This window comes from Pipistrellus hanaki, assembly GCF_964339955.1.
Source record: "Pipistrellus hanaki genome assembly, chromosome: 15".
Taxonomy (NCBI): domain Eukaryota; kingdom Metazoa; phylum Chordata; class Mammalia; order Chiroptera; family Vespertilionidae; genus Pipistrellus; species Pipistrellus hanaki.
This window is the reverse complement of record NC_140517.1, coordinates 11179245-11206912: the sequence shown is the minus strand read 5'-3', so window position 1 is coordinate 11206912 and position 27668 is coordinate 11179245. Positions and strand designations below refer to the sequence as shown.

Below are 27668 nucleotides of genomic sequence, written 5' to 3'. Positions count from 1 at the left end.
CCTCCTGCCGAGCTATTTAACCTTGCCCCTCCAATCCCCTCGCCCACAGCGAGCGAGCATGCGCAGCGCCGGGCCTCGGCTCCGCCCCGCGGGGTTCCGCCCCCGCCAGGGAGCATGCGCAGTTCTCCCGCCGACCCGCCCCTCCCTTTCCAGAGCCCCCGGTTCCTTAGAAACCGGCGGTGCGTTCCCGGCGGCTGCCCTATAGACTCCGGGGCCGGTGAGCCCTGGCCAGCCTCCCTCCCCGGGCGCTGGCGCCGGCTGAGCCCCTCCGGACCCCCGGTGCCCGCAGCGGAGTGGGGCGGGCGATGCCAGCGTGCCAGGTGAGAGGCGGCCGGCGGGTGAGGATGGAGGCGGGCATGGCGCGGCTGCCGGCGGGAGGCGGCCGGCCTCTCCCGCGGCCCCGCGGCCCGAGGTCCGGGCCGGAGGGGGCCGTTCTAGCCGCGAGCGCCGGCGCGGAGTGTTGGGGTTGCGTGGAGTTGGAGGGGGGCACGGAGTTGGCCTCCCCGCCTCAGACATTGGACCTGGCCATAACGTTGTAAAAAAAAAATTTAAAAAAAATGTGGATTCCTGGAGGGACCTCGGCCCGAACCCATCCCTCCGTGGGTCGTGGGAGCCTGGGATGGGTTAAGACCCACCTACCTACCTGTGTGAGGACCTAGGCTTCGCGGGTGAGGGTGTGAGGGGTGGAAGCCTCAGACAAAGGGCTCATTAGGGGGCCGATCCATCCTCTCTCAGAGGAAGATGGGACTTTCGTGTGTGTGTGTGTGTGTGTGTGTGTGTGTGTGTGTGTGTGTGTGTGTTTCTTTAAGGAAAGAAAGAGTGTTTAGGTGGCAGGTGGGAGAAGAGACACCTCGGGAGGTGCGCTTAGCTCTGCCAGCCCCAGTGCCCACGGGCCATGCATGTCTCAAGGGCCCCTGCCTCTTGGAAGCTCGGAAGGAAGCAGATGGATCCGCGAAGACCAAGGTGAGGTAAGGCGTTCCCCTCCAGGAGGCACTGTCCCAGGACCGGTGAGGAAGGAGGAGGCAGGTGGCTGGGAGGTCAGGACTCAATGAGTGGTCATGGGAAGTTGACCTCCCAAACTCGTGCAGAATCTGAAGAACAGGACAGGAATAGCAAAGCTCCGAGCTGCCTCGGGTAGACACCAAGCAAGGTTACAAACCGTCCTGTTTGTGTTCTTTGTGCCCGTAGTGTCATGCTGAGGGCAAGACACAGGGAGAAAGCCAGAACCAGGGCCAGGCCACCACCCAGAGGACCTTTGTAAGCTCTGGGGCTCAAAGGTCTCAGAAGGAAGAGTCCCTTAGTGTATGACCCTTCGTTTGGAGGGACAACTGTTATATTAGCGGCCACCCTTTAATCTGTTAGTGTGATAGGAAGAGAGCTGGAGAAGGTGGTCGTCTGTAAGAGTCCGGGAAGCGAGAGTCATTCCTGATAAGGAAACTCGTTTCCTTCTGAAAAGCTACACCAGGAAACCAGAGTTTCAAGGCCATCCATTCTACAGAAAATGTGAAAAAAATAACTGCCTTTGGAGTAGGGGTTGAGATCATCTTTCTGGACCAAGATTCAGCTCTGAGAGACTTTCTCTTACCACCTGGTTGCACTACTTTTCCTATGGAATGATTGATCTGGGTCTGACCAATACTTTTTATTTGCTAGGAAAATCAAATATAAGATTTCTATAGTAGTACTAGAACCCACTAGTAGTAGGATTAGCCATGAAAAAAATACCCCTCCCCTCCAAAGAAACTTAAAGATTTGTAATATGGGGGAAAGAAGTGTGCAATTTTTAACAGATTGGTCGCTGGTTCTAATCATCAAAGTCAATTTATTGCTAGCTTGATAAAACTAATTTTCAGTGTGTATTCAACTTTGCAGCAGATTTTTTTTGTGTGTGTGTGTGTTTTTTTCTCTCCTTGCTCCCAGAATGAAAAGATACATTGAAAGTGTGATAATGTTAATAGTTCATATTAGTTTTAAGATGAATGCTTTAGGTTCGCAAATCAATGCCAGACCATAACTATGAATATTCAGCTGTAAATTTTATTTTATTTAAAATATAGTTAATGTGTACAATATGTTATTAGTTGTAGGTGTATACCATAGTTATTCAGTATTTCATGGCTATGCATTGTATTGACTTTACTTGCATCTGTGGAAACATTTTGTATAGATACCTCAAGAGGTATAATGGGGTATTATCATGAGGATATGTAATCTGTGGGGGAAACTGGCACTCTTAACCAAATCCTGTCAGAGAAGTTTTATGAAAGTCATTGTATTCTCATTAATTGATCATTAGCCCAGATAGGAGACGGACAAGTAAGCCAAAATCAAGGTAAGATTGACCGGGAGCAAGCAGTTACCATCAGCAGAGCTGAATGGGCTGTGGGAGCATGCTTTGTAAGTGCAAATACTAGCTTGAATGAGCAGTTTGAGAAGATGCTGCTTAAATGTAATGAGTGTGCCTCATGGATTTGTGTGCATATTTTTGAGCTCCTCAAATCAGAAAGACACTTGTTTTCAGAGGAGAAAGATGGACTTACACACTCTCAAGGTGTTTCTCGTTTGCTGTGGCAATGAAACCTTTGACAGATAGTTTCTTAACATCCACTCTACTTTCTGGGGCAGCTGAGGGAAGTTATCAAATCTGGCCTGTAATAAAGTAATCAACAGTACCTAATAGGCCAAGGTACCAGATAAACCAGTAATGCTAACAGGGTTTGCTTTCACTGAACTGATTTTCTAGTTATACAGTAAGAGGAGAAATTAAATGGCAATGCAGTGCCATCTGATGTAAGAAGTTGTCAAAATACAGACATCAGTGTTCAGAAAATTAGGTATTAAATAGAGCAGGGTTGCCAACAGGGGTCTTTGAGGCCCAAAAGGTTGGCGACCACTGAAATAGAGAGAACTTAGAAGTGCCCTTCTGATGCCTGTCATCTCATGCATATTTATAGTAGAAGATTCAATTCTAGAACAAATCCACCATTGGAATTGGAAAATAGGAAAAAATTGTAGATGTTGCTCTTTTTGAAAATGTGTATACAGCAGGTAATGGGATGTATTTTTCTTACATATAAGAGTAACAGCTTTGTATTAGAAAACTTCAAGAGAGGCCCTGGCCAGTGCGGTTCTGTGGTTAGCGTGTTGGCCTTCAAACCAAAGGGTTGCGGGTTCAATTTGGGTGAAGGGCACGTACCTGGGTTGCAGGTTCCCTACCTACCCCGGTTGGGATGCATGCAGGAGGCAACCAGTTGATGTGGCTCTCTCACATTGATGTTGCCCTCCCCTCTTCCCTCTCCTTCCTCCCCCAATCCCTTCCACTCCCTCTAAAAATCAATGGAAAATATCCTCTAGTGAGGATTAACAAAAAAAGAAAACTTCAAGAGAATCTAAAAGTCCAAATTATGTGCAAATTTAGGTGCCAGGTGTTTTAAAAAGTGGGGAATTAAAGATATCTGAAATAGGCTTAGACTCATGGAAGTCATTTTAAGTGTGGATGTTACATGCCATTGCGTTGGCTCTGACTCCTGGCGACCCTCTGAATGAATGATGTACACAGTATTCTGTCCTCAGCAGCCCTGCTCAGCTCCTGTAGACCCATGCCTAAGGCCTCTTTTATGGAGTCAGTCCATCTCATATTAGGTCTTCCTTTCTTCCTGCTGCCTTATATTTCCCCAGCATTATTGTCTTTTCCACAGTGCCCTGCCTTCTCATGATACGACCAGAGTAAAGCAGCTTGAAGTTTTGTCATTTTTGCTTCCAGTGATGTTTAAGCAATACTGAGAAAAACACGAAAGCAGTGAGACTTCCCTGTACTCTAACACCTAAGAATTAGCCATTAGGTGAGGAATGAGCTCAATAAAGTATTCCTTCTCCAAACTGAGACAAAGAAAATGAGAAATGTGGAGTAAATATTTCCATTTCATGGTGATGGAAATGAACACTTAGAAAATAGGCATTAAACATTCAGAAGGAAGAGTAAATATTTCTGCATTACTTAAATACACTCAAGCTCCATCTTAAATACTTGTTCTTTAGTTCCCGCTCTTAGAAGGGGTGTAGCAAGTAGAGCTTTTGTCCTAGGTACTGTCGGTTCTCTGGGTAGCCAGTAACAAAGATGCCACACTCTTTGGGACCCAGACTGGCCAGGAATGCTAAGGGGATAGCTCACTCTCCCCACACCTCTCCAAGTTGTTTACAAAAGCTGCTTCTGTGTTTCTAGTCGTCCTTTAGAATCGTTAAGATTGAGGCTGTGAGGAATGGGAACTGAGTACTGAGCACAGTCTTCCTTTCTGGCCTGGGATAACTGTGTTATTCTCAAACTGTCAGCCCTTTTCATGAGAGGAGATAACCCCAAAATAGAATGAGAAGCACTTCTACTTGGCGTTGAGATTTACCATATCACTGTATAACCTCAAAGTCTTTATGATTTACTTTTACAATCCTTTATAATAAAACCCTAATACGCTAATCTACCCAACAGCGGAACAACCAGTCGCTGTGTGATGCACACTGACTACCAGGGGGCAGGCGCTCAACATTGAACAAATGTAAAAAGTTTTTTTTTTAAAGCATAAGAACACAGTAACTTTATAATAAATATACACTTTTTAAAAATATATATGTTTTTATTAAATATATAATAAACTGGTTAGATCCCCTGTTGAGGCACATGCCTGGGTTTGATCCCCAGTTGGGAATGTGCTGAGGGTGGCCCAATGGTTTTTCTCTCTCCTCCCCTTCCTCTCTCTAAGCATGTTCTTGGGTGAGGATTAAAACAACAACAATAAATATATACATACTAGAGGTCGGATGCACAAAATTCTTGCATGGGACTTGGCCCTTGCAGGGCTTCATCTGGAAGGATGTCTGGAAGGTTGTTCGGTTGTCCATCTAATTAGCATATTACGCTTTTATTTTCATAGATATATTTTTTAAGCAGAGAGGGAGTGGGTAACAATGGCAGAGTCTGGGCAGCACTGACAGTTCTTATCTAAGGTGTCCGTGAACAAAACAGCAATGTGGTTACCTAGATAATGAATTTACATGTGTATAATTGGAAGGTGCTGCTTTCTAAAACTAATATTTCTTTGGTGCTTGTTGGATAGTTTTGATTCTTATGGTCTCTTGGGTGCATGTTATAGGAAGTTCCATGTGGTTAGTGGTTTCTGCAGCCCGATGGTGGTTCCCACTAGGAAATGGTTTTCATCTCTGAAGAGACTCTCTGAGGGTGGTAATGAGATGGTGTGCTTGTCATGCCAGGCATCCTCTGATTTTCCAGGAGATGGGGGATGGTAGAGAGATCAGCCATACCTCCTATTACTTTTCAGCCTTTTGAATTCATATTCTCGTGCCAGGGCCTAAGAGGACGTAGCTTAAATCTTGGAGCAATGATTCAACATAGTACTTCTTACCTAATGTTATTTTCAAAAGTAAATCATGGCTGTTTCAGTTTCCCAGTCCTGGGCTTATTCAGTTCCCCAGCTCCTGGTTATTCTTTTAAATGTATTGTCTTTGTTTCTCCTTACTTCAATTTTTAAAAAAATATATTTTTATTGTTTTCAGAGAGGAAGAGAGAGGGGGAGAGAGATAGAAACCTTAATGATGAGCGAGAATCATTGATTAGCTGCCTCCTGCACGCCCCCCTATTGGGGATCAAGTCCACAACCCAGGCATGTGCCTTGACCGGAATCAAACCTGAAACCCTTTAGTCTACAGGCTGATGCTCTATCCACTGAGCCAAACCGGCTAGGGTCTTACTTCAATTCTTTATGTTTGTTTGTTTCATTAATCCTCATCCTGAGGATATTTTTTTCATTTTATTTTATTTTATTTTATTTTATTTTATTTTATTTTATTTTATTTTATTTTATTTTTAGAGATTGGAAGGGAGGGAGAGTGAAAAGGGGAGAGAGAGAAACATCATTGAGAGAGACACATCGATTGGTTGCCTCCTGCACACACACCGGATCCAGCCTCAACTCAGGTACATACCCTTGACTGGGAATCAAACCCTTAACTCTTTGGTCTGCAGGCCAACTCTAAACCACTGAGCCATGCTGGCCAGGGCCTTACTTCAACTTTTAATATTGCTGGCATACTAAATTAAATTAATATTGCACAAAGAAGCTGAAACCGGTTTGGCTCAGTGGTAGAGCGTCGGTCTGCGGACTGAAAAGTCCCAGGTTCGATTCCGATCAAGGGCATGTACATTGGTTGCGGTCACATCCCTGGTAGGGGGTGTGCAGGAGGCAGCTGGTCGATGTTTCTCTCTCATCGACGTTTCTAGCTCTCTATCCCTCTCTCCTCCTCTCTGTAAAAAATCAATAAAATATATTTTAAAAAATGTACAAAGAAAATTTAAGTGCCTTTAAATAATTTTCTAAGACTTAGAATCTAAGACTTAGAATCTAAGTCATTGTAGGAATGTTACCAAAATACCTTGAAGTGTTACTTTTCAGGGACCTGTTTTCTCCTTAATACCATATACAGCCCAGTCTTGGTTCTGAAAGAGCTTAAGAGTCTCAACGGTGATATAAGACATTGTGCATCACTTAAACAATAATTAGAAAATTCTAAAATATTTAAATGAATGTTTATTTTCAGGTAGGCATAAACATCCTGTATTTTATAACCAGCCTTCTTCATTACACATTTACCTAAAAGAAAAAAAGGGTTCCCCTGGCAGACTGTCCTGAGCTTAGATTATTTTATACCTCACTTTTAACAGTCAGAAGATTGTTAAAGTATAGTTGAGCATTGTCATGGCCTAGTTGGTAAGCAGTTTTCTGCATACAAGTAGGAGATATTTGTGAAGACACTGGGTATTCAAGTCAGTGGAGCACTACTTCACCTTCCTGGTGACCAGAGGCATGTAACACAGAGTTCGAGAAAGCTGGTCAAGGTTGCTGTGCTCTGAGGTGCCCTAAGAATGTCCCATCCTCGAAATCAAGAAGGTAGGCAGAGAGGTGACTCTTTCAAGTGTCTCTTGCTGCCATAGAAATAGCAGTTTTCACTGGATTAGAATACTTATGTCCATATAGGAGGTGGAAAACACTAAAAAAACTTAAGTTTGCACATTGAAAAATGTTTATTATTATAATTAAAACCTCATCCTCTTGGGGCCACAGGTAAAAACAAAGTATGTAATATACTTCTCTCTAGGGTTGGCTATTTCCTGGGCATCATGGCCAAGTGTGCTTTACCTCAGTGATTTAAAGGCAAAGGCAGAGGGTTTTTTCCCACTTACCTGCCACAGAGAAAGACCTTTGAACACTCATTATGTTCCTGCATCAAATCAGTCCTTGATATTCAGCTATGAGTGTATCAAGAAATGGAAACTAACCCCCAGGAACTTGACCTGTCTGATAACTGCTATATGCTCAACTCCTGGCATAATGCCTAACTCATTGTGGTGCTTAAAAATATTGGTGGCCTTGCCAAAACCGGTTTGTCTCAGTGGCTAGAGCATCAGCCTGCAGACTCAAGGGTCCCGCTTTCGATTCCGGTCAAGGGCATGTACCTTGGTTGCGGGCACATCCCCAGTAGGGGGTATACAAGAGGCAGCTGATCGATGACTCTCTTTCTCATCGATGTTTCTAACTATCTCTCTCCCTTCCTCTCTGTAAAAAAAAAAATCAATAAAATATATTAAAAATATATATATTGGCGGCCTGGCCAGCTAACGTGGCTCAGTGGTTGAATATGAATCAGGAGGTCACAGTTTAATTCCCGGTCAGGCCATATCCCCTCGTTGCAGGAGGCATCGGATCAGTGATTCTCTCTCATCATTGATGTTTCTATCTTTCCCTCTCCCTTGCTCTAAAAAATAATAATAATAATAAAAATCTATAAATATATATATATATTTTTTAATTATGGAGAATGAATGAGGCAAGGGCTCTGGTGACTGGATATTGTGCCATTACAGGGGTGGGGAGCACAGGAGGAGGTTCATGTTTGACAGGAAAGATTTGGGTTGGGAGAAGTTGGTAAGTCACTTGGGTGGAGTTTCTAGTAGACACTTAAAAGTATAGGAGCAGAGTCAGAGCAAGATGTCAAGACTGGAAATGGGAAGTTAAGAATCTTTATCTTTGCAGGGAGGTCATGGTGAAGTTGAAGGATTAGATTATAAATTGCCGGGACAGAGTAGGGCTGAGGATGGAATTTTCAGGTTAATGTAAATCTGAAACTCATTCTTAAAGCAATCTCAGAAAAAATAATCTTCTGGTTATTGTCAGATTTTCAAAAACAATAAGGAATCTATATAATAAAAACCCAGTGGTCATATGCCATAATGACCAAAGACCAGTCACCAGGAGATGCATTGATGGGTCCCGCAGTGCCAGGACTCGATGTTGGGTTCCGAGGCACACCAGGTCTGAGTCTCAGTGTGATTTCGCACACTGGGCTTCTAGTTAATATATAAACTCCTGGCCAGTCATCCTAATACTACACTAAGGTTGCAGGTTCGATTCCTGGTCAGGGCACATATAAGAATCAACCAATGAATGCATAAATAAGTGGAACAGTGAATTGATGTCTGTCTGTCTCTCTCTCTCTCTCTCTCTCTCTCTCTCTCTCTCTCTCTCTCTGTCTCTCTCTCAAAAAAAAAAAAAAAAAATTTAAGCCGAAACCGGTTTGGCTCAGTGGTAGAGCATCGGTCTGCGGACTGAAAGGTCCCAGGTTCAATTCCGGTCAAGGACATGTACCTGGGTTGCGGGCACATTCCCAGTAGGGGCTGTGCAAGAGGCAGCTGATCGATGATTCTCTCTCATCGATGTTTCTAGCTCTCTATTCCTCTCTCTTCCTCTCTGTAAAAAATCAATAAAATATATATTTTTTTAAATTTTAATATAGCTGGTAGGTGAGTACTTTTTCCTACTGTTGTCATCAGCTAAAGTTAACTTTCAGACCTAATAGTGATCCAGGTGCTTCTGTGGGTGTTAAGTTTACTTCTTAATCTTTATGACTTGGTTTAGCTGACCCTATTGTACATTGGTTAGTTACGCCTCATTGGACAGGTCGTTAGGCCTTTCATTAGTGTCTTTCCTGGGACACTGTGTGTGGATGAAGGCTGGGGTGGGTGGAGTGGGCGGATGGGGGAGGTGTCTTTGGCCAGGGCTAGGTATGCTCTCTTATTTCATGGTGGCTGCCCAACAGTTTGTCCCTTATGTCAGCTTGTGGAGTTGAAGGAATAGCATTTCTTTCCTTTGACCTGTTTGTGTGTTTTCTGTCAATGAGAAGGCAGCAGTCTGTGACCATGTTATTGAGTCAGTATAGGCACTTAAACATAGGAAAACTAAACCTCCATAGAGAAGGGACCAAAGCATTTATCATAAGTAGTTTGCAAAACTCAATAGATGTTTTTTTAGTTTGGCTTTTCTTTTTTAATGGGAACATAAATGCAGGTAAAGAAACACTTTCACATCTATCTGAGAATAGCCTCCTGTTATCGTTTCAGACTCTAAAAACAAGTTGGTTAGGGGGGCACTATAACTGGACTGTTGGTAGTTGCTCTGCTATGAACATGTAGCTTAAAACTCAAGCTGCACGCTGTTCCCCAGTCCTGCTCAGGCTCTGTTGTTGAGGTGTGGTTGGCTTTCCTCTTAGGGCCAGGCATTGGTGGCCTGTCTGCCACCTGGGCTCAATTCCAGACATTGGAGGGCTAAAAGGAGGGCTGAGGGACAGTTAGACACACCTTCCTAGTTAATTCTTGGTACGTGATTGATTTGAAGGTCACGTGGAAGGCATTCCTGATTATTTCTCCAACAGGCTCCTGGGATAGGCAAGGTCCTGCCATCATGACAGAAACGAAATAGGTGATCCCAATGAAGTAGGAGGGGCACTGTGAAAGCCAGAGCCCAGGATGCTTGGTAACTGTGAGCAGAATCACTTAACTCAGCCTAGGCACAGCCTCTCTAAAGATCTCCTGAGAAGGAGTTATTCCAGGCAGAGCAAACAGCTTGGACCAAAATCTCAGAGCAGGACTGAAGAATTGGATTTGGTAACTGCTAGCATGTAGAGTGCTGTGTAAGGCGAAAGTGCCAAGGTGGAAAGGTGAGGAAGGGTCCGACCCACACGGGAAATTTGGCATTTATCCTAGGGACACTTAAAGGCTGGGAATGAAAAGGGTAGGCCCGGGATAACTGCAGGTATCTCTTCAGGGAACCAGGTGAATTCAAGGGGCATTATAGCCTGGCTGGTGTGCCTCAGTGGTTGAGCGTCAACCTATGAACCAGGAGGTCACAGTTTGATTCCTGGTCATGTGTTGTGGGCTTTATCCCCAGTAGGGAGGCAGCCAATGGATGCTTCGCTCTCGCGTGGATGTTTCTCTCTTCCCCTTCCTCTCTCTGGAGTAAATAAAAACATGTTTAAAAAAAAAAAAAAAAGGCATTACAATATACAAGGGTTGGGATGTGATGATGCACTGACTATGGAGTCAGAAAGGCTTTTCTGCATCCACAGGGTTTCCTTAGAACTGGTTAGGTTTAAATCACAATCACATGTCTTCCCTTCATGGTTGTCTGTTGGCATTTGACTTATCATAGCCCCCGAGTGCTGGTTCATTGTGGTTCATCCTGCAACGCTTGGCATACAGTACGCTTCTTTGTTAAGAGGGAGGACACTTGACTACAAGGGGACTGAGCTAACTGGTTAGCATGAGTCCTGTCATGTGGAGGAGGGTAGTGGTTGGAGAGACAGTTCTGAGTGAAGGCATCCTCTTGACTGGTCAAGTTGTGGCTTAAGGTTGAGAGCAGCAGCTCAGTTTTCTAATCTCAAGTGGCAGGCAGAGCTATTCTGTTATCATACGGTGTTTGTTAAACCAGATTGTGCCTCAAACTAATTAGGTTAGCGACATGAGTAATTTCTGTTAAATTTGTGAACGTATTCCAAGACACTACTGAATTATACACAATTTTGATGAGTTCAGTTTGTGTGTCTTGGTTTATTGATTAATTAGTCAGGAATAAGCTCTGAAATTTTTCAGCAAATACTAAGCACCTACTATATCAGGCCTTGTTCTTAGGTACTTGAACAGCACTGAACAAAAAATAGGCAAAATATTCCATGTCCTGCAGGAGCATAAGTTCTAGCAGAGGTGGGAGGGGGAGACAGAGGAAAATAAACCGGTTTCTAGTAAGACAGCACTTGATGCCTGAAGGAAGCAGGGGAGAGTAAGCCAAGTGGATGGATATCTGTTCAATAGAGAACTGCAAGTACAAAGGCTGTGATGAATAAGGAAGTTATGAACATTTTGTGAATGGAGTTGCTGTGTCATTGGGTTGATGTTTAACTTCATAAGAAAATGTCAGTTTTCCAAAGTGATCGTACTGTTTTATACTCCTACCAACAATGTATGAGAGTTCCATTTGCATCATATTCTCTTCAAACTGTGATTATCAGTCAATCTTTTTTTTATTTTTGCTGAGCTAGTGGGTATATCAGTGTACTTTTAAAAAATATATTTTTAATTGATTTTAGAGAGGAAGGGAAAGAGAAGATAGTTGATGAGAGAGACATCGATTGGCTGCTTCTTGCATGCTCCCTACTGGGGATCGAGCCTGCAACCTGGGCAGTGCCCTGACCCAGACTTGAACTGGGGACCTCTTGGTTCATAGATCAGTGCTCAACTACTGAGCAACACTGGCCAGGCTCTCAGTGGACTTTTAATTTGCATATCCCTGATGACTAGTGATAGGAGCACTTTTTTATGTGCCTTTAGCCATTCTTGTAACTTTGGTGTGAAGCAACTGTGTCTTCTGGTATTTTTAAACATTGAGTCATTCATTGTTTTATTGTTGATTTGTAGGAGTTCTACATATATATATTTACCAAATGTTTTTTTCTTAGTCTGTGGCTTGCCTATTCATTTTTTTAATGTCTTGATAAGCCATTTTTTTTTTTTTTTTTAAGATTTTGAAATCCAGTTTATCAGTGGATTAGTACTTTGTGTGTCCTGGCCAAGAAATCCTTATCTACCCCATAGTCTTAAAATATTCTCTAGTATGTTTTTTTCTAGAAGCTTTATGATTCTGGCTTTTACATTTAGGTCTTTGATCTCAAATTAATTTTTGTGTATCAGTGAGAGAAGAGGGGTCAAAGTTTTCAGTTTGCCATATGGATATTCAATTATTTCAATACCATTTCTTTAAAAGAGTCCCCCCCCCCCCCTTTGAGTTGATTTAATGCTTTGCTTGGAAATCAATTGACTATATTTGTGTGGCTTGCAGAGTAAAGGATAGTATTATAAGGCAGTAATTTTGTCTCTAGAAATCCCTAATGGCCCTTTTTGAAGCCTGGCACTGAAAAATAGAAAGCATGATTTGTAATTTTAAAAAGTATAGTTACAGAACAAACTATTATAGATACATTTTTAAATAACCACCCAGGCTCCACCCATCTGTAAGCTTCTGGAGAACTTGATGCTTTTAATAGGATCAGGAAGACACAATCCCAGATCAAGAAATAACACCTAAAAAAACCTGCAGTCAATCAAAAATATTCTTAAAGAAATACTGAGAGGTATTGAGGGTGAATAAAGGATAACATGCCAGAGAAAACATAGCTACTCAAAGTGTCTTTTATATTTCTCCTGTTGCCGAGACCGGTTTGGCTCAATGGATAGAGCATCGGCTTGGGGACTGAAGGGTCCTGGGTTTGATTCCGGTCAAGGGCATGTACCTTGGTTGCGGGCATATCCCCAGTCGGGGGTGTGCAAGAGGCAGCTGGTCGATGACTCTCTTTCATCGATGTTTCTAACTCTCTATCTCTCTCCCTTTTTCTCTATACAAAATCAATAAAATATATTTTAAAAAAATAATAAATAAAATAAAATATATTTCTCCTGTTATCAAAGACCTGGATGGAAAGTAGAACTCATGCAGGAGGCAGCCGATCAGTGTTTTGCTCTCACTTTGATGTTTCTCTCTCCCTCCCTCCCTCTAAAAAATCTTTTTTTTTTTTAATTTCTGAATTTCAGACATTCTAATAGGTGTGTACTTGTAATAAATAAATTTTAAATTGCATTCTTAATTAATCTAACTTAATAACTAACTTAATGACTATTGATATCATGAATTATAGTAAATTGATTTAGAATGTTGAAGCAACCTTACTTTCCTGGGATCATGATATATCCTTGGTCATGATATATTCTTTTTTTTGAGAGGGAGAGAGGTGTAAACATCAATGATGGGAGAGCATCATTAATTGGCTATCTCCTGCAAGCCCTTTACTGGGGATCAAGCCCAAAACCAGGACATGTGCCCTTGACTGGAATCAAACCCGGGACCATTCAGTCCGCAGGCCAACACTCTATCCACTGAGTCAAACCGGCTAGGGTGATGTATTGTCTTTTTAACAAATTGCTGGATTTAGTTTGCTGATATTTTGTTGGAGGATTTTGTGCCTAGGCTCATGAGGTCTACAGTTCAGTGTCATTTTGTGCTCTCCCCAAATGTTACTAATAGCTCTCTGCTCCATTTCATTCCCTCCAACAGACCCTCCTTATCTTTTACTTGATATCCTCATTGGTTCTCTGTATCTATTCCACCTACATCAACTTAAGAAATTCAAAGGTTCTCATTGCTTACTGTATTAGTCAGGGTCCAGACAGGAAACAGCTAGCACATTCAAAGGGTTAATTGAAAATCCTTTAATGAAGCGATTATTACCGATGGTGTGAGCTGTGAGGGAAACCTACAAGAAATGGTGGAGCATCACATGGATTGGCAGGGACATGTCACTACCCCAGGCATGATGAGGGAAGGGAAAAACTATTGGACTTATCTATCTCTCAATGCTATGCCTATGGGAGCAGAGTACGTGACCTTGGTCAAAGAACACTTCCCCTCTCAGAAGCACATCCTGGTAGGGAGAGAGCCAGAGAACAAATGCCTTGACCTTTCTTCTAGCTCCCTGATCTCTTCCTGGTGCTGCCCATTGGCTGAATCAGGTGGAAACCAGAAGGCCTGGAGCCCAGGTGCTGTAGTCCTCAGAGATTAGCATTCTGACTCCTGAGAGACGGAGCAGGGCAGAGAGGGATTTGGTGGGGAAGGCGGACCAAGAGTACGGAGCACACCCACCAATCAAAGTCATTTTCCATTTCTTCTTGGTTCTTCTTCATTTTCTCTTGGTTCTTACTCATATTGTCCAATTTGTCTTCCATTCTTTTTAGCCATCTTATGATCATTTCTCTGAATTCTTGCTCTGATAGGTTGCTTGCCTCTAACACGTTTACTTTCTTTTCTGGTGATGCCTGCTTTTCTTTCATATGCGAGCTGTTTCTTTGTCTCCCCATGGTCTCTCTTTGCAGGATGTCTGGTTATGTAGTTCTCTCCCTCCCTAGCCCCTCGAAATCTGACCTTTTCGTAGTATGGTGGAGCACTCCTTTGAGTCCAAGTGTTGGCTCCACCTGGGACCGGTGTTCTGGGACTCACAGCTGCTCGGCGGCCGCTGCGGCTGTGCCAAAGTCTAAACTCCTTAGACCAGTGTTTTTCAACCTTTTTTGGGCAAAGGCACACTTGTTTCATGAAAAAAATCACGAGGCACACCACCATTAGAAAATGTTAAAAAATTTAACTCTGTGCCTATATTGACTATATATAAAGTAATTCTCTCGAATAGGAATCAAATAAATACAAAGAAAGTATTTTATAATTACTTTATTATGAAATATTAAGTAAACAAAATAGTGAAAAATTATAAAATTCTTGTCTTGTCTGCACCTACGGCACACCAGGCAACATCTCGCGGCACACTAATGTGCCGCTGAACAGCGGTTGAAAAACGCTGCCCTAGACTAGCAGTTGTTGCCACAGCTCTGGCTTCTACTCCCTTTCTGACTTGTTGCACATTAAGACTGTGTCTTTTCATCTTTTTCATCTCCCAAAGCCACTCTTGTAGGCCCTCAATAAAGGCACGCTGAGTGAACATGTTGATGCTGGTTTGAATGGTGGAGCTGAGGCAGGCAGTTGCCAAGCCAGACAACAGAATGAGCTTTTCCTTCTCACACTCATCACTAAGAATGAAAGATTGTTTCACACATACAAGCCTCTGTTTTTTCAGAGGTTCAGAGAAGCTAAGTAATCTGCCCAGGTTTTACAGCTGGTTGTGGCAGGTCTGGCACACACACCTATCAATGCAAGAACATCCAAACCTGTAGAGAATTTTAATAAAATTTTATTTGAGCCAAACAGGATATGCCTGGAAGCAAGAGTTCAACAGACAGAAAAATTGCTTTCAAGAATAGTAGTTTGTAGCGTCTCTTAGCATTTGTCTCTTAGCATAATGCTTCTTAATTAGCATTAATTAAGAAGGAAAGAGAAGGAAGATTACATGAAAGTGGTAAAAGAAACAAGGCAGGGATTGGAATATAGGATAGGTATCTCAATTATGTGCTCACTTGAGGGTGGTTACTTTGAAAGACAGGAATTTCAAAGGTGTAGCCCAGCCATTGTTGCTCAGTGATTGAGCATCGACTCATGAACCAAAAGGTCACTGGTTCGATTCCCAGTCAGGGCACATGCCTAGGTTGCAAGCTCAGTCCTCAGTAGGGGGCTTGCAGGAGGCAGCCAATTGATGTTTCTCTCTCATTGATGTTTCTCTCTATCCCTTTTCCTTCTTCTCTCTAAAATCAACAAAAACATATTTTAAAAATTAAAATTAAAAATAAGAGACTTATGTAGTGATTTACTGTGGGTCAGGCTCTGTTACAAATGCTTTACAAATATTAATCATTTAATCCTTAACTCCCCTAAGAGGTAGATAGAATTATTTCCATTTTGCAGATGAGAAAACAGAGGCACAGAATGATTAAGAAACTTACTGGGGGTTTCCGGACTTGAGCCCAGGCAAGGTTAGCTGCAAATTCCATGCCTCTAATCTCTGTGCTGCCTTCCCCATAACTTATAGCCTTGTCAAAGTATGCAGAGCCAGTCCTGTCAAGGCACTTTCCACTGTTCAATCTTTTATTTTATTATATATTGATATCAGAGAAGAAGGAAGAGGGAGAGTAGAAACATCAATGATGAAACCGCATCCTTGATCGGCTGCCTCCTGCATGCCCCCGACTGGGGATCAAGCCCACAACCCGGGCATGTGCCCTGACCGGTAATCGAACCACAACCACTGACCCACACCAGCTGGGCTCCACCGTTCGTTCTAGACCGGCATGGGTGGTAGGCCTGGGTTTATAGAGATCTTTGTAGGCACATAAAAGGTATATGCAAGGATATTAGGGGCAAGTAGTAGGGAAATGTTAGGGGTGAGAGAGGATAGTCACTGAAATAAATGAGGAAAGCCAGCACTGCCTGCTTGAGCAGGAAATACCTAGTCATCCAGCCTGCCTAGCTTCATGCCATCTGGCTTCCTCAGTCCAGCTGGTGCCCCTTTTTTATGGATGTTGATAAAGCTGCCCTTTGAGTCAGTGTCAGTAAAACAGAGGTTATTAACATTTATTTTAATCCACTTTGTTGTTTTAAGCCACAGATGCAAATGTAAACCCAAACATAACTAGAGCATGAAGGAATGCAGTGCTAGAGAGGAGGAAGTGTGCCCTGGACATGAATTTAGAGGGGCCATGGATATGCTTGCTTTTGGTGGCTATGTCTCAATCCCCTGCCCTTTTAGCTGGTAATTAATGAAGTTAAGCAGAATCTCACTTACCTAGTACAACAAATTTGACACTCAACTTCTCAGGATATCCATGACCTGTAAGTAACCAAAAAGAACCTGTAAATACAGAAAGTGATCAAAATTGCTAAAGGGAGTCCAGGACATGAAAATTATGGAAGACTAGAGGCCCAGCACACAATTAAATCATGCGTGTGTGTAGGGTCCCCTAGGCCTAGCCTGCCACCAGGGCCATGTCCACCGTCCTGTGACGCTCAGCCAATGCTGCCAGCACCCTGGGGGTGGAGAGGGTGGGGTTAAGGGTGGGGCGGGGGGAAGGCCTAAGAGGTGCTCCATGTACTTCTTAGTGACCGGTCCTTTGGTCATTACGGTGTTATGGCCACTGGTCTTTTATAATAGAGTCTATGTGACTAACCACTCTTCTAATCAGAAGGTAGGTTTGTACGGGCAGGAAAATTATCAGCAAAGAGGAAGGAGGAGTGGCTGAGGCTACAGACGTTATTCACCATCAGACAGAAAGAAAGATGGTTAAGATAAAACCCAGTGGGAGAGTTCAGGGGTCAGGCCAAGCCGCACAGCCCTGGACAGTAGAGACCACAGGAGATAGGAAGCTGAGAGGGGTCTGGAGTGAGAGGCAGCCCAATCATGCTTATTTCAGTGTTTCACACAGGCACAGGTGTCTGTCATGTAGGAGCTAGTAGTGTAGGATGCTATACTAGGCTATCCTGGTAAAACAAGCCCTAACGTAGACATGATGTACTTTGCACAGTTCACTTGTATTCTACCTTAAAGTAAAAGAGATGCTGGATCTGAAAATGAAATTAAGAAAAAAATTTCCGCTTGCAATAGCATCAAACAAAATTAAATGCTTAGAAATAAATTTAACAAAAGTGTAATTTATATTCTAAGAACTATAAAACATTAAGAGAAATTAAAAAAGACCTGAATACCCTGACCAGTGTTGCTCAGTGGGTTGAGCCTCATTCCGTGCACAGAAAGGTCTCAGTTGATTTCTGGTAAGGGCACATCAGCCAGGTTGTGGGTTCGAACCCCAGTTGGGGTGCATGTGGGAGACAGCTGAACGATGTCTTTCTCTTTCTCTCTCTCCCTCTCCCTTTCTCTCTAAAAAAAAAATCAATGAAAACACATTTTAAAAAAAAAAGAAGAAGAAGATGACGTAAATAAATAGAAAGACATCCTATGTTTCTGGATCAGAAAATTTAATATTATTGTGATAATTTTACTCAAGACGATCTATAGATTCATAGCAATCTCTATCAAAATCCAGTATTGACAATCTGATCCTAAAATTCATAGGAAAATACAAGGGACCCAGAATAGCCAAAACAAGATTGAAAAAGAGCAAGGTTGGAAGACTCACCCTGATTTCAGAACTTACTAAAAAGCTAAAATAATTAAGATGGGGTGGTGCTGGCATAAGAATAGACATATATAAAAAGAAAAGAAAAGAAAAGAAAAGAAAGAATAGACATATAAATCAATGGAATAAAATGAATAAAGTTGGGCCCCTGTACCTCCCAGTTACTCCCTTCCCCGTCCCTTGCCACTGATTTGCTGTCTCCATGGATTTGCCTGTTGTGAACATTTTGTGTAAATGGAATCATATACTTATGTGACTAGCTTCTTAGCATACTGTTTTCAAGGTTGATCCATATTATAGCTTGTATCAGTACTTCCATTACTGTTTGTGGCTGAATAATACTACATTATATGGATAATACCGCATTTTGTTTATCCTTTTAGCAGTTGAGGGACTGTTGGGTTGTTTCCACCTTTTGGCTATTATAAATAATTCTCCTGTGCTTGCTTTGGCAGCACATATACTAAAATTGGAATGATATAGAGAAGATTAGCATGGCACCTGTGCAAGGATGACATGCAAATTCGTTCTATATTTAAAAATAATAATCCTATATAATAAAAGGGTAATATGCAAATTGTCCCCTCTCCCGGGAGTTACACGGCAGTTCAACCAGGAGGTGGGGCTGGCCCCACCAACCACCTAGGGCCCCTCCCCATCACGGGCCCAGCCCAGTCAGCCCAGATCAGGGCAGGCAGACCCCACCTGCGCACAAATTTGTGCACTGGGCCTCTAGTAGTAATAAAATAATAATAATATTAATTCTGTGAACATTCTTTTCATATATATGTTTTATTGATTTTTTACAGAGAGAGGAAGGGAGAGGGATAGAGAGTTAGAACCATCGATGAGAGAGAAACATCAATCAGCTGCCTCCTACACACCCCCTACTGGGGATGTGCCCGCAACCAAGGTACATGCCCTTGACCGGAATCAAACCTGGGACTTCAGTCTGAGGGCTGATGCTCTATCCACTGAGCCACACCAGCTAGGGCCATTCTTTTCTTTTTTTTTAAATGTATTTTTATTGATTCCAGAGAGGAAGGGAGAGGGAGAGATAGAAACATAAGTGATGAGAGAGAATCATTGATTGGCTGTCTCCTGCACACCCCCCTACTGGGGATCAAGCCCACAAGCTGAGCATATGATGCCCTTGAACAGAATCGAATCCTGGACCCTCCAGTCCTCAAGTCAATGCTCTATCCACTGATCTAAACTGGTTAGGGCTCCTATGAACATTCTTCTATGAGTTTTTGTGAGATGATATTGTATTAATATGATATGAAAGAATCTCAGTAAACAGCTGTTCCCCCCTAGGTATTTAATTCTCTTGGAAAGAAAAAAACACACTTACCATCAGTTACTCTGAAACCATTGTTGTCATTTGGAGTAACTGTACCCCCAACTTTTAACTGGTTTATAGCTAATAATTTCATACAGGATTCTTCTTACTGGACTATCTAAGTATGTTTTTAAAACTGATCTCTCTTGGAAATAATCCTTGAAAGTGACTGCACAAATCTAGTCTTATCTTGAGATTTGTGGGTCATGCAGGGACTTGTAAGTCATTCTGAGTCCAATGGGAAGTTACTGAAAGGTTTAAAAAGGAAGGGAGTGATATGATTCCATTTGCATTTTAGAAAGATCTCATTGCAGTAGGAGGAATGGATAAAGGAAGGAAATGATGAAAGCCAGAGAGATTAAGTCGAAGGTTGATGTAGTCATTCAGGTGAGTGGTGCCGGGGGCTAGACTAGCATAGAGGCAGAAAGGATGGCAAAGAAGGCGTAGATTTAAGAGATAACAAACTAAGATCAACCAGACTTGATAATGAGTTGCCTGTTCTTATAAGTAATCATTATAAAATTCAGGTGTATTCTGGTCCTTCTACTGTCATGTGTAATATGTTTATAGATACACTATAGATATCATTGTATATTTTCATGTATATATCTTATATTTATGTCTCTTATGCTTTAAAAAAACCCACAAAATTGATCATACCGCACATATTGTTTTTCCACTTCTTTTTTTAAAATATATTTTATTGATTTTTTTTACAGAGAGGAAGGGAGAGAGATAGAGAGCTAGAAACGTCGATGAGAGAGAGTCATTGATCAGCTGCCTCTTGCACAACCACCACCGGGGATGTGCCCGCAACCAACATACATGCCCTTGACCGGAATCGAACCCGGGACCTTTCAGTCCGCAGACCGACGCTCTACCACTGAGCCAAACCGGTTTCAGCTTGTTTTTCCACTTTTTAAGGAATACATGGTGATGTCTTTCAGGTTATTGAGGGCCTGTAGTGTTATTTGTAAAACACATTACTGCCCTGGCCAGTATTCCCCAATGGTTAGAGCATTGTCCCAAGTACACAGGAAATTAAGTAACAGAATAGGGATTTGAACCCAGCTTTACTCATATTTTTATTTTCCCCTCTTCCAGGAGATGGATTTTGCTATTATCCTTTAGTTTCCCTGGGAGAAGCTTATGCAGCTTTTCATTTTAGAGAAGTGTTTCATTTGTGCTTTTGAGAACTTTTTGCTTCCGAATAAGCCAGAGAGCCTCAACTGAGTGTGCCCTTCACTAACAGCCAGTGTACTCTTGCTGTTCCAGGAGCCATGTTTGACCAGGATCGTGAGATGATCGTCTTCATGTTGGAGGCTCTCGTGAGGAGATGAGTTGGTGAACAGAGAATCCAGCATGAAGATGCTCCCAGGAGTGGGCGTGTTTGGGACTGGCAGCTCCGCCCGGGTCCTGGTCCCGCTGCTGAGGGCAGAGGGGTTCACCGTGGAGGCGCTGTGGGGGAAGACTGAGGAGGAGGCGAAGCAGCTTGCAGAGGAGATGAACATCACCTTCTACACCAGCCAGACGGACGATGTCTTACTGCACCAAGACGTGGACCTGGTGTGCATCAACATCCCCCCTCCACTCACCCGGCAGATATCTGTGAAGGCTCTAGGTACGGACGGGCAGACGGGCAGATGGTGCCTCCCTCTGGGCGACCCTTTGTGGGCTTGAGTCCGCAGGGGCTAGTGCTCTGGGGCAGACAGCCTTCCCCACCTCCCGTAAGCAAATCTCTGAGAAAAAATTAAGCAAATGCCTCAAGAGTTGGCTTGTCACAGGGACGAGAGAGGATTAAACTTCAGGCAATGTAAAAAGTTTCTCTCTATGAAGGCATAGTTCAAAGACCTGGGCACCGGGAAATTGACAAATTTGTTCTTCCATTTCTGTGCCACGCATCACCGCAGAAAAGGAGAGGAGGTGTGTGGCAAGGCTGCCCCTCCCATGCTTTGTTAGGCCTCGACTAGTTGCGCACACACCCTTCCTGCCAGACTTGGCAGTCTTGTATGCCGGAGGGCAGGAAGGCGCTCTGCAGCACCGGCTTCCCCGACAGGAGGCAGGACCGTGGGGACAGCCTGCTCACAGCTCTGCTCCCTCGGGAAGCAGTTGGCTCAGCAACCTCCTGCCCCTGGCTGGGCGTAGCTTACTGAGCCATTTTCCTACAGTTCCTGTTAGGCTTCTCTTTCCTGTCAACCAGAAAAATTCTTCTCTTTGTTTTATATAAGCCAGAGTCTAATTTAATAGGAAAACAAATCAGTAAACACTCATCCAGCAGTTTTTCAAATATATATATTTGAAATTTTTTTTTTAATTTCAGAGAGGAAGGGAGAGGGAAAGAGAGATAGAAACATCAGTGATGAGAGAGAATCATTAATTGGCTGCCTCCTGCATGCACCACACGTGATCAAGCCCGCAACCCGGGCATGTGTCCTGACCAGGAATTGAACCTTGAACTCCTGGTTCATAGGTCGATGGCCAACCACTGAGCCATGCTGGCCAGGCTATACACAACTTTTTAAATGCCTTCTGTGTGCCAGGCACTGTCCTGATATTCTGGACATTCAAAGTGGGTTTGGATCAGAGAGCTCTCCTTAACTTCAAATTTCACAGTCCAATTGAAGAGCCTAGAAATAATGCACATTACAAGGTAAATGAGAAAAGACTTAAGTAATAATTCAGATAGCATATAATTAATCGGCAGAATAATTATTATAATTTGATAGTAACCAAGTGTTTCTCGAATGCAGTCGAAGGTCCCTGTGTCTTGGCTGACCACCACACCTGGCCACTACCATGGTGGAGGGCCCACGGCTTTGTTTTTTGTTTTTTCCTTGTTCTCAGGTTAGAGGGTGATTGTTACTTTTGACACAATGTGGAGGGAAGAATAAATGTTCATTGAATGAGCGAGAACATGCACCTATCTAGTCGTTGATTTGAGGCATGTAAATTTTGACCAAAAGTTACATGTGGCTGACTTTCTTTTCCAAAGAGTGCACGCGCGCTTTGTCTCTCTCTCTCTCTCTCTCTCTCTCTCTCTCTCTCTCTCTCTCTCTCTCTCTCAGGATATGTAACTTTGGAGCTGTTCATTGGCTCTAATTCTTAGGAAGGCAGATAATGAATGGCTCCCAGATTGAGTTTAAAAGTAGACCTAAGCCAGCACTTTAACAGAGAGCTGTTTCAAGGGAAAACGAGCTACCATGGCCGCTTGACGTTTTGCCACCCTGTGTGGCATGAATGCAGGTTGGTAAGGCCAGGTATGTCCAGAGGCAGAGTTCTAGAGGCTTCTTGAATTTTAGGGTCCCCACAGAAACCATTTCCGAGCTCTGTAGGAAGAAAGGCAAAATTCCAGGATTCTTTGGCCACAAAGCTGCTATTTTCAGGTTCCTGGTATGGGAAAATGCTGACTTTGGGCCATTTAATATAAACAGGAATGTGCAGGAAGTACAGGAATGATCGGAAACTTCTAGAATCTTGTGTCCCAGCCCGTGGTGAAGCAGAGTCATTGGCCTTCTCTCCATGTCTCTGTTGTCAGGAAGAGTGTGAATGAATGTCCTTGGTGGTGCATGATCCCAGGAGCTGGGGGGCCTGGGAGAGCCCATGTTCCTCAGGCACTGCCCCCTCAGGCCCCGAAGGAATCCCTGAGATTGTTGTGAAAACAAATGCTTCCCCACCCCACCCCCCTTTTTTTTAGTGAGAATTCTGACTTCACTTAAACATATATGGAAGAGGCAGAAGAACTCCTCTAGTTTTCCCAAAGGACAGTGGTTATATGAACTGCTATATGCAGAACACCAAACTGACCTTGACCTCAGACCCCATTTCTGGTCCTATTTCTGTCTCTCTCAATCTCTGTGGGCCACTGTGAATTGAGAGTAAAATAAGGGCATCATTCAGCCTTTCCAGCATGATATATGACTTCCTGCAAATCCTGACCAAGTAAGACACTGGCATCACATTACAAGGGAAAATCAGATTTCCTGCACAGTGTATTTAAAGGTCCTCAGAGCCAATATCCCAAAAGATCCGCACTGCCATTCCACCTAACTGTGTGCCCCCATGTATGAATATATATTGTTCCTGTTCTTAGGGGAAATGTTTTCAGTTTTTGCCCATTGAGTATGATGTTTACTTTAGGCTTGTCATATATAGCCTTTATCTAATAGAGATATGCTCCCTCTATTCCCACTTTGCTGAGAGTTTTTATGAAAAATTGGTGTTGGGCCCTAGCTGGTTTGGCTCAGAGGATAGGGCAACAGCCTGTTGTCTGAAGAATCCCAGGTTCGATTCTGGTCAAGGACACATGTCCAGGTTGCAGGCTTGGTCCCCAATAGGGGGCAGGTAAAAGGTAGCCAGATAGATGATTCTCTCTCATTATTGATGTTTCTATCTCTCCCTCTCCCTTCCTCTCTGAAATCAATTAATTAATAAATAAAATTGGTGTTGGATTTTGTCGATCGTATCTATTGATATGATCATGTGATTTTTCTCTTTCAGTTTGTTTATATGATGTATCACTTTTATTAATTTGCGACTTCTTACTAAGTCTTTTTTTTTTAATTTTTTAAAAATATATTTTATTGATTTTGTACAGAGAGGAAGGGAGAGAGATAGAGAGTTAGAAACATCGATGAGAGAGTCATCAATCAGCTGCCTCTTGCACACCCCCTACTGGGGATGTGCTCACAACCAACGTACATGCCCTTGACCAAAATCGAACCCGGGACCTTTCAGTCCCCAAGCCGACGCTCTATCCATTGAGCCAAACCGGTTTCGGCTTCTTACTAAGTCTTAATGCTGTGGGCAGAATTGCATTTTCCTCTGCTTATTAGATAATTACATTTTTACCTGACTTCTAAGGCCATAAAGACTGTTTCTTGCCCTCATTTTTATTAGTTTTTCCTGAAATTAATTTGTGGACTGATCCTTCATTGGTATTCTTTTCATATCACAACTCTTTCTGTGGCATCTTATTTTCTGCTTTTGTTTTACCTTTTTTCTTTTCCTTTTTTCATTTCTTCTACAAATTTTATCCTTAACTCTTTCCCATGAATTCCTTAAAGGAGAGGGTGGGATCCTGACATATTTTATTTCTCAGTTCAGAAAACTATATTTTAATGTGCAGAGTGCCCTAACATCTTTGCCACAGTTGATTGTTTTCTTAAAACTGTCACTAAAAGGTAAGTTTCTGTGCCCAGTTCTTGGCACTTGATATGCTTCATTAGAAAAACACTGAGTTTGCCAACTCTCCCCACGGGCTCTTGAGATAACAAGAGATCATTCCTCAAGCAGCCTGACCCAGATAATTTAATCCCAAGAACACCAGTCCCTGAGATACCTTCCCTGAGCCTCAGTTCTGGTCAGATCCCTGCTATATGCTTTCATATTTCCATTTATATCATCCATGGCATTTATCACAGGTGCAGTTCTACGTGTATTTATATGATAATTTGATCAATGACTGTCTCTCTACTAAATTGTAAGTTGTCTGAAGGTAGAGACTATGCCCGATGTTGTATCCCCCGAGTTTGATGCACACTGGATGAATGAAGATATTCACAGATTGTACCCATGTGAGCCCAGTCTGCTGGTGTGGCGCATGGGCCAGCATGGGACTGTGACCCAGGAAAGGGTGTGGAGGGGCTGTGAGCAAGAGTGATGCAGTCCAGTGCTCTCAAAGTTCCTTCTCTAGTAGCAGTCCCTTTTATGTCCTAAAATACATAGAGATAGTCCCTGGATTTTATAAAAACACAAAAGTGTTGCTTTTCCTGGGCTGCTTCTCTACCCTGCTGTTTGAAGTCATTGATCTAGTCCCACACCTCTAGACAGGGACACAGGTGGTGTGGCCCCAGAGCTGTGAACCGGCGGTGCATTACTGGAGAACGAAATGCTGGTCAGGCAGCTTCTCTGGGCCTGTGGTGCTCAAGGGCACTTCACTCCTGACTATTTAGTTCTGGGTATATGAGCTGAAGAGGCTTGCAGCATGAAACTTGTCCACCCCACAGGAGATCCGAGCTAATAGGCACTCAACATCCATGCTTTCCCCATTCCCAGGAGACAGAAAGCAGCTTTCGGCTTCACTAATCCTTTGACTTGCTAGCAGGAAAGCTAGATAAACTTAAGTAAGCAAGTCTTTCGAGGCCATCCAAGTCTTCCTAAAGGTAAGACCCCATGTAGCTGGCCTGCAGGAGTTTATTTAACTCAAAATGGCCTTTAGCCCTAGCGGGTTTGGCTCAGTGGATAGAGCATCAGCCTGCAGACTAAAGGATCCCAGGTTCGATTCTGGCCAAGGTCACATGCCTGGGTTGCGGGCTCGATCCCCAGTAAGGGGCGTGCAGGAGGCAGCTAATCAAGGATTTTCTCTCATCATTGATATTTCTATCTCCCTCCCTTCCTCTCTGAGGAAAAAAAAAATAAAAAAAAAAAATATATATATATATATATATATATATATATATATATATATATATATATATTTTATTATTATTTTTTTTTAATGGTCTTTAGCTCCTACACTGATAGTACTTCTCTTTTTCCAGCTCATAACTCTCTCTCCAGTCCCAGACACTGGGTACCATTTTCATCCAAACTGAAGTCTTTCCTCTTGTCCGAGGCCATCATCTGGTCTCATAAGAAGCTTTCCTGAGTCCATCTGCCTTCGAGAAATCATTCTCTCCCCACCCCCCACCCCCACAGTGTAAACCCATTGGAACTTAGAGATTCCCCATCATGTGTTATTCTCAGGTATTGGGAAGAATGTGGTCTGTGAGAAGGCAGCCACCTCGGTGGACGCCTTCCGGATGGTGACAGCCTCTCGCTACTACCCGCAGCTGATGAGCCTGGTGGGGAACGTGCTGCGCTTCCTGCCGGCCTTCGTGCGCATGAAGCAGCTGATTGCCGAGCACTACGTGGGCGCGGTGATGATCTGCGATGCCCGCGTCTACTCGGGCAGCCTGCTCAGCCCCAACTACGGCTGGATCTGCGACGAGCTCATGGGCGGCGGAGGCCTGCACACCATGGGCACCTACATCGTGGACCTGCTGACCCACCTGACCGGCCAGAGAGCCGAGAAGGTCCACGGGCTCCTCAAGACCTTTGTGAGGCAGAACGCGGCCATCCGGGGCATCCGGCACGTCACCAGCGACGACTTCTGTTTCTTCCAGATGCTCATGGGCGGGGGCGTGTGCAGCACCGTGACCCTCAACTTCAACATGCCGGGGGCCTTTGTGCACGAGGTCATGGTGGTGGGCTCTGCGGGGCGCCTTGTTGCCCGGGGGGCTGACCTCTACGGGCAGAAGAACTCCGCCACCCAGGAGGAGCTGCTGCTGCGGGACTCGCTGGCTGTGGGCGCGGGGCTGCCTGAGCAGGGGCCCCAGGACGTCCCGCTGCTCTACCTGAAGGGCATGGTCTACATGGTGCAGGCCCTGCGGGAGTCCTTCCAGGGGCAGGGGGACCGCCGCACGTGGGACCACACGCCCGTCTCCATGGCCGCCTCCTTCGAGGACGGGCTGTACATGCAGAGTGTGGTGGACGCCATCAAGAGGTCCAGCCGATCGGGGGAATGGGAGGCCGTGGAGGTGCTGACGGAGGAACCCGATGCCAACCAGAACCTGTGCGAGGCGCTCCAGCGGAACAACCTGTGAGCCTGCACATGGGCTCCCTGCCATGGGGCACAGGGGCCAAGGAGGGGCCAGGAGCAAGATGGAAGGGCTTGGCTGTAGCATAGACAGTGTCATTCATGTAACAGGTCAGCATGGGCGGGGTCCAGGTGAAGCCCACGGTGGCCCCAGTAAGACGCCCCTCCAGCACTTCCTCACTGCCCAGAGCTGAGGGCGGTGATGTTCCTGTCGCCACGGCCTCGGGGGCTAGCAGTGTGCAAGAGGCAGAGCTGCTGCCAGGTCTCTGTAGCTAGTGCTGGTGAGCAAGGCGAGCAAAAGCTTGACTTGGGGGCTGCTTTAGCGTATCTGTGGTCCCAGTTTGGCGGATTCCTCCGTCCTGAGGAAAATGACAAAAAGCCTTGTCTCCATGCCCTTCTCGGGAGTGTTCTCCAGAGAAACAGAACACTGCATCTCAGGAGTGAGGACAGCAAGGCTCCCTCAGGGATCCATCCGCACCTCCCCTTCTCCCTCAGGACTAGGCCCTTCCAGATTCCAGGCTGCCCCTTCCCTGGTGGACAGGAGGGGGTATTCATCAGGAGAGCTCTCGGGGGCTGTTGACTAGAGCAGAGGGCCCTTGATTTGGCAGAGAGAAGACAAGGGAGAACCCTGGAACATCTGATCAACGTCAATAAATCAAACTGACACGATGGCA

At 44.1% G+C, this 27668-nt stretch overlaps 1 protein-coding gene across 2 annotated transcripts; it reads left to right on the top strand.

The window, feature by feature from the left end:
* Window positions 1–52: 52 nt before the first annotated feature.
* GFOD2 (Gfo/Idh/MocA-like oxidoreductase domain containing 2) lies at window positions 53–27663 on the top strand. 2 transcript variants are annotated; one of them, XM_084861129.1, is made up of 3 exons: window positions 53–320; window positions 20634–20979; window positions 26103–27663. In XM_084861129.1, the coding sequence occupies exons 2-3, from the start codon at window positions 20721–20723 to the stop codon at window positions 26999–27001; spliced, it is 1158 nt and encodes a 385-aa protein (XP_084717255.1). In that variant the 5' UTR covers window positions 53–320; window positions 20634–20720; the 3' UTR covers window positions 27002–27663. The 2 variants fall into 2 exon arrangements, with proteins under 2 accessions (XP_084717255.1, XP_084717256.1); XM_084861130.1 differs by lacking the exon at window positions 53–320 and adding an exon at window positions 804–963.
* Window positions 27664–27668: the final 5 nt, after the last annotated feature.